General features: G+C 38.6%; 1 protein-coding gene and 1 long non-coding RNA gene across 2 annotated transcripts; both read left to right on the top strand.

The window, feature by feature from the left end:
- The first annotated feature begins 7738 nt into the window (after window positions 1-7738).
- Window positions 7739-8623, top strand: LOC124203014 (vegetative cell wall protein gp1-like). The gene has a single exon (XM_046599584.1). The coding sequence runs from the start codon at window positions 7739-7741 to the stop codon at window positions 8621-8623; it is 885 nt and encodes a 294-aa protein (XP_046455540.1).
- Window positions 8624-10849: 2226 nt separating this feature from the next.
- Window positions 10850-12162, top strand: LOC124205966. The gene is made up of 5 exons (XR_006879524.1): window positions 10850-11272; window positions 11416-11496; window positions 11584-11661; window positions 11723-11832; window positions 11900-12162. It is a non-coding gene; the product is annotated as an uncharacterized LOC124205966 (long non-coding RNA).
- The last annotated feature ends 393 nt before the right edge of the window (window positions 12163-12555 follow it).

The following is a 12555-nucleotide window of genomic DNA, read 5'->3' as shown; positions in this document are numbered from 1 at the left end:
AGACGATTAATACCCATCTAGTTCGTACAGGAAGAGAGTTGATTGTTCCTTCATCTCGTCCTGTTGCTTAATGACTGCGATTTCAAAAGACATTTACCTTGATTCGGGTGCTACTAGGCATATGAGTGGGGATGAATCTCTGGTATAGTGGTGGCAACCTAGTTATTACCTAGTTACCTAGTTTTGACAAATACAGATAGGAGTGGCTCTTTTCTATTAAAAAAACACCCCCTTTTACTCCTCTTTTGTTATGTTTGACCAAATTGAAGTATACTTTTAAAATAAAAGTACTTTTAAGGGGGAGGCTACTCAAAAGAAAAATGCCGCTGCTACCTTAATTTTTCGAAAACTAGGTAACTAGGTTGCCATCTCTGGTAACTGATCTCCATATCATCCCCAACAATAGCTGGCCTGTCAATCATGATCTGTCATCTCAAAATCGATTTAAAGTTTCACACAGTAAAACTCGCGTAATCTGTTTGACGTCGTTTAGTATTACATTAAAAGAAAGCCCTACAATGCCATGTAGTGCTTAATATACCAACCACAAACATAAACAATTGTAACTACGATACACCTCACTAAGGTATTTATGCTGTTTTCAAATCAAATGTCAAATGCGGCACACAAATACTCAGAGATTGGTGAAGATGAAGCAGAATATATACAATTTTTCAAAGTCTTTCTTCATTCAAAATCTTCTTCATTCTTTACCATCTGTTTTAATATTTGGTATGTTGAAAAGATTTTGAAGAGCGACATTCACATAACACGATTTTTCAAACTTAGAGTTCTATATGAAATAGTAAGGTTCCTTTTTTGAGAGTAAAATAAATTTTTCGTGTTGGAAAACTGAACTCACCTATAAGGCTTATATGAGATACACTTTCCACCAATGTCCACTTTCTGAGGAAAGTATTCCTTTTTTATTCGGAAAACGTCTGCGGATACTTCACCGGGCGAAAAAATTTTTAATGTTTGGAAATGATTGGTGCCATATGCAGATTTTTCATTTTCTTTAGAAATTAAGTAGGTCAGTAATTTGATTTATGGATGATAATTTGAAAGATTGGAGCTCTGAAATTACAACCTCCTGAAGAGAATGGACTAGATGTTAGGGTTGTTTTTTTCCCCTTTTTTGTAGTTGTCGTAGTTCTATTCGATATATTTTTGTTTTTAATTCGACATGTTTTTTTTTGTTTAACAGCCAAAGCGTATATACACATTTTTTATTCCATCAGATTCTCTTGTAAAGAATGAGACGGGCCTTGGAAAATCGGAGAAAATCGTCCTTTTCGTGCTTCGAGGTGGTTTCAGCACTTACGACATACGACACCCAGCGATGTTACGACCGGTCAAAACTGGAGAATGCAGAAGTAAAAAACTAAATATGGACGGGATTATCCTCCCCCATCCCCAATATAAAAAAAATGCGATTCACTTCAAATCGACCTCACCCGTCAAATTATAGGCACAAGGGATTTAATTGTGGCAAGTTATTCGACCGTTTTTGAAGTTACTTTGCACGATGTCTCCAATTGTTAATTTTGACTGCCAAATTGGATGATTTTTAATTCGTGTTGTTTAATTGTTCCAAACGTCAGCCAAAAAAATGACGTAAAAAAAAACGTGAAAGTCAATCATAACGGGAATATCTCACGTAAAATGTCCACGTCAAAACGTCAAATGTCAGCAAACAAATCTTACGTCAAAAGTCATGACTTAACACTAGACATTTTGCATTACATTATTTCGATCAAAAATTTTTCAAAATACTGCTTGAAAGACAATTTGGAAAAAAAACTAAACTGAAAGTTTAACTGACGCATCAGAAGGTCATCTGTTGTTACAGAAAATTACCAGACAAAAATAAAAGGTTGTTATAATTTTTATTGACTTTGACGGCAAATTGTTGTTTTTACGCTTCCAAAACGTCAAACGTGAACGTCAAAGTCAGTGATTTTTGGGGGACTACGTCAAAAGTCACCACCACGTCAAAATGTGCAAAAAAATTACTTAAGAAGCAAAGAAATTCCCCAGATGGAGTAATTTCCCAAGAGCCAATTTCTCGGATGATGCAAACACCTGAAGTTTGAAACTAGAATGAATAAATAAAATGGTATTGAAAAGTGGCTTTAAACTCTTTCTACAAACATTACCTTTTAAACAACAAAAAATGAAACAAGACTTACCACGACAGAAATTTGTGTGCATTTCCTTGTTACGTAAGTTAGGTAGATGAACACTTTCAAAGATTTTGCCAGCAAAGGGCTGAATATTCGACTGACCACAACCAATACTTGCTCGAGAACAATGTCCAACATCTCCTCTTCCAAATTTCGGTGATGTGAAGTTTCCACTGATCGATGTCCATTGGTATTTACATTTTTGTCGTTAAATTAACGTACTAAACTAAACGTAGATATGCGTTCAATTAATGTATCTATAGCATATGTATGAGCAGCGCATCTATAGCCACTGAATGTTGGGTTTACTACAATGTAGTTTCGGATGTCGGCGTGTCGTCTGTTTCATTCAATCCCGAAAACAGGAAAACTGAAAAATTACGTGGTTTAATGGAGTAATCTCTGTTTGGTTTGATTTCTAATAACTTTTTTTTTATTTTGTATGTGTAGAATGAAAACTAAACGATAAATTTCAGTGCCACCCAAGGATATTACATTTGAAAATCCAAACTTCAAAATTGACCAAATCAGCCTGATTCCAAACGAGTATCTCTTAGCTGTTGGAAGATAAGCAACTGACACGACCCACCATTTTCGAGCCGAATAATTGTACTACAAATTTTAAGTTTTCCTATTTTATCTAATGTTTAATTTTCATCTCAATTTAATAATTTGGATATTAAACAACTTGAGGGTAAAATAATAGTTTAGCTTAATTAAAATATTTTGAGTTTAAGCAACTTGAGGGAAGAACAATCACTATAGCTTAGTTAATTCTAAGCGTGTGCAATGTTGTCAATGAAAAAAAAAATAGTTGATAAGTAATTTGAGAGCAGAATAATGGCGCTATAATTATTAGGGTATAGTATGACAGAAAAAGGAGAAATCAACAAAAAATTTTACGACAGAAGTTTATTGCACATTTGACGCTTTTGTCGATGCCAGATACTCCATTCGTGGATTGATACGCTGTCGTTGAAAATCCCATAATCTCTCAACATTTTACCTGTTGGATTGCATACTGGGAAAATATTTCCCCGGAACAAGGATTAAAATTCTTCTGTTCCATCTGGCTAAGTTTACTCTAAGCCCAGTCCATTTCGTAATATATAATTTATTTTATTTAAATCCAAAAACTATTTGGTTAAAAAAAAATTCAGGCAATGTTTGAACTTTATGCCGAAAATTCGAGGTTCCTCCCGGCAATCTTTTCTTTTTCTGCCATGGAAGTGTTAATGACAAACAAAGGATTGGCAACCATTCCATTCAACACATTCTTTTCTGGGGAAGAATTTTTTCATGCAATTGAAGAGACCCATATAAACCCTTTATACTGCAGTACACCCCAACAGTGGAAGGATTTCTACTTCAATGTGTTATGTGGAAAATCCTTTCGGAATATATAAATTTGATTCATTCTTGCCTTACATGACGTTCCTTGTGGGTATTATTATGGCGAGTTTCGGTCCAAAAACAATTATCTGGTGGTTCCTTGCATTTTGTTTATGTATTACTAGAGGGGGCGGGTGTTATTGATTAGTGAAATTTTTTGTGAGACAATTTGATTGTATAATTGGAGTCTAATTATCGTACTTTTAGAGGAAGTTACCCTGTTCTGAATGGTGGGAGATCAATTTATCTCAAACCAATCTTCATATAAGTGATCTTTATTTGATTCATAAAAATTGAAAAATCTACTCTTTTTTACCTACTAATGGCTTTTTCAAACCATCTGCGGTATCCCTGAGATCAAGAGCGGGAATTGGCGTCAACTTTACATTTAATAATACTTTTTTTCATTCATTTTATCTGTTCACATCTCAAACTGCAGACGTGTGCTTTTAATTCATAACAAAAATATTTTTTTTTTCAGAAAAATAAACTATATGGTCTCAAAAAGGGGGAACCCAGGCGTTGTGAATCCTTTTAAAAAACAAAAAAAGTGTTGTTTGATGATAAAGACAAAACAAAATTTTTTGAAATTTGTTTTGAAAAATGTAGCATTTACTGTCGGGGATTCCATTAAGGATAAAAAAAAGCTAAAGTAAAGGGGGCTTATTGCATGTTTGGATGCGGAAAATCTTACCTTCGCTGGATCTTTCAAGTAGATCATTCCCAGATCGTTAATGCTCTTACCCGATGTGGATTGAGTGCAGATGCCACGTCTTTGACGGAGTTATGGCAGACAGTGGGTGGAACTTTGGGGTTGAGGACCAGCGATTTGGCTGCCGAAATCATCGAGCACAAATCATCAAAGATGGATTTACAAGGAACAAAAAAAATTTTAGATGTAAACATTTTTAAATTTTTAAAGGAATTTAAAAATTGGTTTTACCGACTGAAGTATAGGGTTTTTGGTACTGGCGGGCGGTTGGTGAAATTTTAACAAGGATGGAGGCAAAGTCGGGTGAATTGGCGAGCGTGCATAAATTAACGACCACTTTGATGAGAGGCTGAGTTGCAGCGGCGCAATTATCGTGATTGCGCTGGCTTCGCCGTCCAAGCCTAAACGATTCTTGCCCTGGTTGGCGGATGAATCATGATCGCATTGGGTGCAGGGGAAGAGAATGAACCAAAGAGCCGGAAGAGCTTCTTGTGCCTCTTTTTCCTGCCTCAGAAAAAGACTGACTTCAGCTGTAACTGGTATCATTCCGGCGGTCGTGTTTTCTTCACTCTTGACAGCGGTGCGTTCATGTTTTCCACACTCTTGACAGTGGCTGCGGTGGTGGCCGCTTCTTCAACCAACTCCGATTTAACGGCTTGTTAGCCCACTTGCATTGGTACCTGAAGACTAGGAGTATCTTTATTTCATGTTCTGTATTATAAAATTTCTTATCGTATTATAAAAATACTACCGTGTCTGCTCCCGTCAGATTGACTCCATCATCACCACCAGGTCGATTAGATAGCAGGAAGCAAAAATTTTTGCTCCTCTCAAACGTAAAGTTGCCTTTCAATGATTGTCCAGAGGACGTAAATGCGGAAACACCGTGACATTCTTAAAAATATGTCAATGGGTACATCCAAGGCTGCGATTTTATATTGAAGCGATGAACATCTTAAACGACTTTGGGCTAAATGCTTCAATTTGTAATCGAGTTGGACGGAAGGGAGTCCGTTATCGTTTTTAATCATGTAGACATCATCGAGTATGGGCGCATTTTTCTGTTTAGACCGCATTTGGTCATCATCACGTTTTACGACAGTCGATGCATCCATACTTGTTCCAACGTAACGCGTTTCTATATCAGCCAAAGTCAGTTTCCAATTTATGAAATCAATATCAACGTTCTCTTGAATAACGGAGGCGTCTATATGATTGGAGATTTTTCAATACGGAAAGCTTCAACATGTCATCAACTGAGCAATGATTCTGGTTTGGATCTTTTGCGACCCAAGGAATAAACAATTTGGGGTTCAGGCTCGACGCGTTGCCTTAAGCATAAAGAATAATTAGCGTGCTTAATGATAAAAACTAGTTATTTTTATACGCACCTGTGTCCCTCGTGATCTAAATGGGAGCCATCTGCCTCAGATTGTATTTTGCTCTTGACTAAATATTTTTCAAATTCATTTTGGCCAAAACTTCAATTTACTTCTCAAACTTATGGGACTGCCCAAGCAGTACCAGGTTTTTGGGTTCTCAACCGTAATCGTTTCATCGCCATTGTCTCATCCTTCCTGGTCGTCAATTTTATTCGACAAAGATCCGTCTCTCAATGAACCGGTTTTTTTTGCTCGCGTTGGCTATAACCCAAAGGTTCCTCCCAAAGAAGTCTAGAAGAAAACTTCTTAGAATTGCTCTTCTTAGTAAGAAAAGCAATAAGGAATTCTATTATAATACTTAATAAATGTTTCTCTTACTTTGTGATATACACATAATTCAAAATCGCAAAAGTCTAGAAAATGGGCTATTTTTTCTCAAGTCTCAAAGATTTTCATCTCCACTTTTATCTCTGGCAAACATGGGACATGTAGGAAAAAACTGGGCTATATTTACTCACAACTTCTCTTGTCGACTGAAAATTTGAACTTTTGCTAGTTCAGGTAGCAATGAAGAATAATGAAACTTTTTCTTCAAAACTGGGATTTTTTCAAGAAACTACATTGAATTTGATTCCATCCTTATGCTATAGATAGCGAAACGGTTCTGAATTTTAATTCAAATTCAAAATATATAGGTTTTGTCGATGCTCGTCTTCTTGATTTTTCTTCAATTTTGATTGATTTCACAACTAAGAATCTTTTGATTTCATAAATGGATAACCTTAGAGTTTTTGAAAATAAAATTCTGCAAGATAAAGATGACACTTTACAGTTATTCACAATTTAACTATTTAATTAGCTTTATGTCTTTTAGGCATAATATCTGAGTATGGCATTAAGTATGTTAACATTGGGAGATGCGTTGAAGATAATGCAGATAACCTTATTTGAACCTTAACGGCTAACAAACATGGAAAAGGAACACCAGTGGTGTTAATCCATGGATTCCTCTCTGCATTGGGATTATGGGTCCTGAACCTAGATGAACTTGCTAAAAACAGGCCAGTTTACACACTTCATCTTTTGGGTAAATATTGTTACATCTTTGTTTTAGATTATAATTGTTTCATACGGTGCAATATTATTCCAGGTTTTGGATCCAGTGGACGACCAAGGAGGTCGTTCTATTCCTGCAAACTGGTACACCTAGACGTTACCAATGCACACTGCAGTACCCAATATATGGGCAAAGTAAGAAAATGTTTAAATATTTAAAAAAATTGTTTTCTAATTTTCTTTTAACATTTCAGATAAGACATGCGTCCACAAACTGGCAGAAAAGAAAAAGGAAGCAAGAAATCTTGCATTCGTCGAGTTCGCTCAAACACTATTTGCCAAACAAATAATTCCTGCTGCACGTTCAGCAGTGATGCTGTAGAAGCCTAAAGGCAAGTGGTTAAATCCATTGAGGCTTGGGTAACGAAGGTGTCGGGATCCAAAGATTTGTTCTTGTTGGACACAGGTATAATGCAATATTGATGCAGTTATTCGAATGGTAATGTAATAACTGTATTTCACTAGCATGGGAGGTGTTATCGTTTCGGCTAGTTTTCTTTATTTACGCTACGCATCACACCTTGTCTTTCTGAAACTTAACATTGATTCTACTCGGAGTTTCTTTCAATCGAAATTGCAGTCAGCTTTAACCAAACCGTTTCCTTGGTCGATCCATAGTCGTAGAATCGTCAAGTCAAGTCCTCCGATTCCTACATTGGACCTGTTCTCATCGAATCGGCGGTGAATCCTGTGAGCAAAGCAGCGCTGCAAGGCATCCGGGAAGGCGACGTGATTACGTCGATGAACGGCCAACCGACCGAGAAAGAAGTCACCAACAGTCAAGCTCACGCACTTCTCAAAGAAGCCGGACCCACTCTGCGCCACGGTTTAAAACACAACTTTGCTCAGTTTGGCAGAGAAATACGGGCCCCAACCAACCAGTTTCACCGAAAATGAACAGGAGACAAAGAGGGCTGGGAAAACATAACTACAGTCATGAAAGATCCCGCATGACTGTACGTCACTCCAACATTGGATATATTGAAGGGGATGAGGACACATCGCCGGATCGAGGCCGAAGAAGAGAAAGAACAATTGCTGAGAGAATTGCCCGATCCGCTAGCAGGAGTGAACAGCAACCGGCTGCCGCTGCTGCAGCTCATAAAGTTCGTCGCGGCAGTCTACTAGCTGCTGCTGCTGTTGCCATTCCGGCACCCAGACGTGTCCCTCCAAATCCGCCGCAACCAGCTGCTGCTGCTGTTGCCATTCCGGCACCCGGAATAGTCCCACCAAATCCGCCGCAACCAGCTGCTGTTGCCATTCTGGCACCCGGACGTGTCCCTCCAAATCCGCCGCAACCAGCTGCTTCTGCTATTTCCATTCCGGCACCCGGAATAGTCCCTCCAAATCCGCCGCAACCAGCTGCTTCTGCTGTTGCCATTCCGGCACCCGGAATAGTCCCACCAAATTCGCCGCAACCAGCTGCTGTTGCCATTCCGGCACCCGGACGTGTCCCTCCAAATCCGCCGCAACCAGCTGCTGCAGCCGCCGCCATTCCCGCTGTAGGCCGTGGCCAAGACATCCATCGACCAGCAGCTGCAGCCACTCCTCTGGTGCGCCGGGACCAACATGTACAGCCACACATGTTGGTCCTTCAACACTTATTTGATTTCGTGACTGGTGCCCTAAGGTCGGGGGCGACAATTCGGACCTTTGAGACGGTATCGGGTTATAGGACAACCTATGCCATACAAGGTGACGCATTTGTTGCTACCTACGACTCCGTCAACAACTACGTGGCAGACAACAAGCGCGAGGCGGGCAGCCCCACCCCTACAGCATCCCTACCGAGTTTCACACCTTTTGCTGGTAGACCCTTGGGGGTTTTCTACTGAAAAGGCCAACGGAAACATTCCATTTTGGTTGAAGCCATTCAAATTTCTCACAGGACTTTTTACCCCCCTGTCGGCCCTCCGATTGTCTGAACGCTTAGGTTGGTTTACATAGCTAGTAGACTTGTGTAATTCAGCTTATTTTTATCTTACTTATAATCACTTTTGATCTTCTAAACAGGGCCAAAACTATCATGTAAAGGTTCTAAATACCTCTCTCAGAAATGTTCTGGAGCAGTCGAATATGCTCATGAGAACATTTCTCAATATCTTTATTGTTGCAACGCACAAAGTCCAACGTAAGAACGTTTAAAATTAAAATAATTTCATTCAACTATTGGCTAAAAAGTTTTCTTTGAATTAATATTTTCAATTTCACGGGAGAAACGTGCTTCATTCATACAATAGTTAGTAGTTCGTGTTAACATTAAGATTTCTTTTCTAATAAAAACTTGTATTTTTATTATTCGATGCATAGATGGGAAGTGGTTTTCAATGTGCCAAACATCCCATGGAGAACCGCCTTCCAGCACTAGAGCCAGGAATTCCGATAACTTTCATCTACGGAGCGAACTCGTGGATTGTAAGGGAGCCGGGCCGGATTGTGAAGGAGAGAAGAAACGGATCCACTGTCAACCTCCATGTAAGCGTCTGTTTTTATTTTTTTCAGTTCAATTTTTAAATAAAGTGGTCTTCATTCAGGTAATTGGTGGCAACGGCCATCACGTTTATGCCGACAAAGTGAATAAATTTAATAAAATTGTTTTGGGAGCATGCATGGAGACTGACAATAGGAAGTCAGCTGCAGCCTCTGCCAGAGTCGGGCATCACTCACCACCAAACGCGAGCGCGCTCTGAGCTTTCCACTCAGTCCCTCAGAGTGAGCGCGCCTCAAGCTCACCAAATTTTTTTTTAAGTTGCAATTTTTTTTTCAATTACTTATGTAACATTTTATCTTATGCCCCGGCGGTAGCCCCAACCACCTCAGGATGGCCGCCACCAAGGACATCACTCCCTGACGTCACGACCGGCACTGCCCGACGTCATCCCTCATCGTCACACCAGGCAACACGCGGATTCAGCAACCCCCGAGTCAGCACTCGTCCCAGCCGGACCGGATCTCCCTCAACCCCAGACAAGCCGCCACTACAGCCTGGACTTACGCTCCACCAAGCCTTACGAATAATACGTAATAATAAATTATTTTGACTTTGAATGTTGTCCTCGTTGTTTCTTAAAAAATAAAAAATAAACTAGAATGTTAAGCAGAGACCCCTTTTTCACGAATTTAGGCTTGTATCGTTTTGGCTGATGGCTAACCTTACAATCAAAATTGTAATATCCAATGATTCATACTTTCACTCGTGTTGGTGGAACCACGGACAGAGATGAAGGAGAGCCTTATTAAAAACAACTGACAGCGTCACCCCCTTCTAAAAAATTGCCAGGTTGAGAAAATTATACTTGGTGCCCGGGGTTGCCATTAAGATAAAATTAATGGCCTGGGGACTTCTGTTTTTAAGTCGGTTGTCATCACATTTTGTTTTGACAGTTGTCTTCTGCTTGTTTTCATATATAGGGTGGGAAATTTCACACCACACAACGCAACAAAACGAGTCACGTTGGGCAGACGACACGATGGCTGTTGTCAAGGAAGCAGACTTTTCAAACACTTTTACGCAAGGCAGCAAGGCAACTCCCGAGACCCGAGTATAATTCCCGCAATTTTTTAGGTTAAAACTGCTGAATATTATTTCCGCGGCATGTCAAAATTCTTTTATTGGTATTTAAAGTTACTTTTATCTTCGTTTCTTTATGTAATTTGTTTTTCTTTATTTTATTTTATTGTTGCATCAAAAATTACTTTTTTTTTCAATTATTTAGCACATACTCGATCTACTTGAGTTGCACCCAGGTAAACGGGTAGTAATCGATTTCACCCGGGTACTCCTGGTATCGAGTAGAGACGACGAGTACTCGACATCTCTAGATCGAATGGGTCCGGCAAAGTCAGACAAAGCGAGGGGCAATGCCTGAAGCTCTACTTGCAGGCAAAAAGCTACTTCAACTGCTCAGTAGCACGATCTATTCAAATGTAAAAAAAGGTGCCAAACAGCTCTACATATAAAAACCGTGGCAATATAAAAATTAATGTTATATTTTTTCCCCTTGTTTGTTAATTTCTGGTCTCTTTTTTATTTTGTTTTCGTTTCTATTTTTTAGTTACTACGTTTTCGTAGTACGTTAACGTTTGCGCCTATTTAGAAAGCTGCACCGTCGGTTTGGTTTGCAGAGAAAGTTAACAGTTATAGTTTTACCATAGACAAAGACCACTGGTTGATGCTCTTCATAAGAAAATTAACATGGCCAACTGTCGCCAACATTCTTGCTACCCTTCCTCCGATTTCTCCAACCCCGTATTACTTCTCCTGCTCTCTAGTGTACGTTTTCATCTCTACGTTCTGTTTCCTGCTCGCCAACCGTCCGCCATTGTTCGTGGCAGTTCGTAGAGTCCTCGACGTCGTGAATTTTCAATTTTGCAAAAGAAATGTCGTTGCCGACAGAAAAAGATAAGCTTAGTATATTGTTTCGTTTGTGATGATGATGGAAATCATACAATTGGGCTGCTGGTGCCAAAACAAAAAGATTGTGGTATGTTTCCAAAGTATTAACAGTTTTCACACAAGCTATCCTGTTGATCCTCTTGCTGAATCTCTTAATTGTTCTCAAGCTTAAAACGAATTTTTTTTAAATAATCAAAGCATGTAGCACAATATAACTGTTGTTATTTACAGGTTGGCCAAGGAGATATAACCCATTTTCTGATTCCAACAAAGAAAATCGTCAAGCTCTCACTTCCAAATCTTCTAATAATGGTAAATTATTCCAAGTTTCATGACATTTCATCATTGCATATTTCATTACAAGGCATGGTCAAAATAATACCAAAATTGTTATCTTAGGGGTGGAACATGTAAATGCATTCCAATATCTAAGCACTGGAAATCGTCAGCCTCCCATTTCCAAAGCTTCAAATAATGGTACTTTGAAACATAAAATGTTTAAATTTAAAGCATCAAATGACAGATTCATTTTTTGCAGGTACACTCATAACTTATCTATTCTGCCAGCCCCGTGAATACTCTGAGATCACTGATAGTTCCAATAGGTCATGTAATGTGTTTGCAGGGTAAATGTGTCCAAGCTCTAAGGTAAATAATTATGAAAGTGTAAAGGATTAGATTGTAATCTAATCAAACTCTTTTTCATTAATTCAAGGCTAGTAGCATTTAATTACCTTGGCGGCTTGGCACATATATCAAATATATCCCCCATCATATCCCATTCCATATGATCCAAATGAAGAATATGCAATAATTTATCTTGGTTAAACCTTCGTGACCCATACCATCATATGCCTCGTTATCCAAATGAAAAAAAGACTAGGCAATTGATAATGATTAATGAAGAAGAAATGAAATATATACGAAAATTGACTAAGATATACCCATTCAACGATTTCAATAAATCAATGTCCAAACAATGTTTCTTATTTCTTACCTTCATTTTATTAATAGCAATCATCACTTTACAACATGAAAATTAATAAGCAAACAATATAACAATTAAATGCAACTTATCATAAAAATTTTTATGGAAAAACCACTTGGGATTTTTAAAACGTTAGCAAAGAATTTGAAAAAAAAACAGAAATAAATCAATCTTCGTCTGCAAAACCCTTCGTAGCCATGGTGCAGTACAGCAGTTTATCCGCTAGAGGCACTACAATCGATACGGGAGCTCGGGGTCAGTAGGGATAGGGCTAAAAGGATAGCACATGCGAAACCAGTCTTCTTTATCTATGGTTTTACCCTAGGAGCTAAATTTCCACACACTTCTTTTTCTTTTATTACTCTTCTGCTCATGAAAAAAAT

Source organism: Daphnia pulex, chromosome 2 (assembly GCF_021134715.1).
Source record: "Daphnia pulex isolate KAP4 chromosome 2, ASM2113471v1".
NCBI lineage: Eukaryota > Metazoa > Arthropoda > Branchiopoda > Diplostraca > Daphniidae > Daphnia > Daphnia pulex.
Note: the sequence above shows the minus strand (reverse complement) of the source record. Positions and strands in the feature narration are given on the sequence as shown.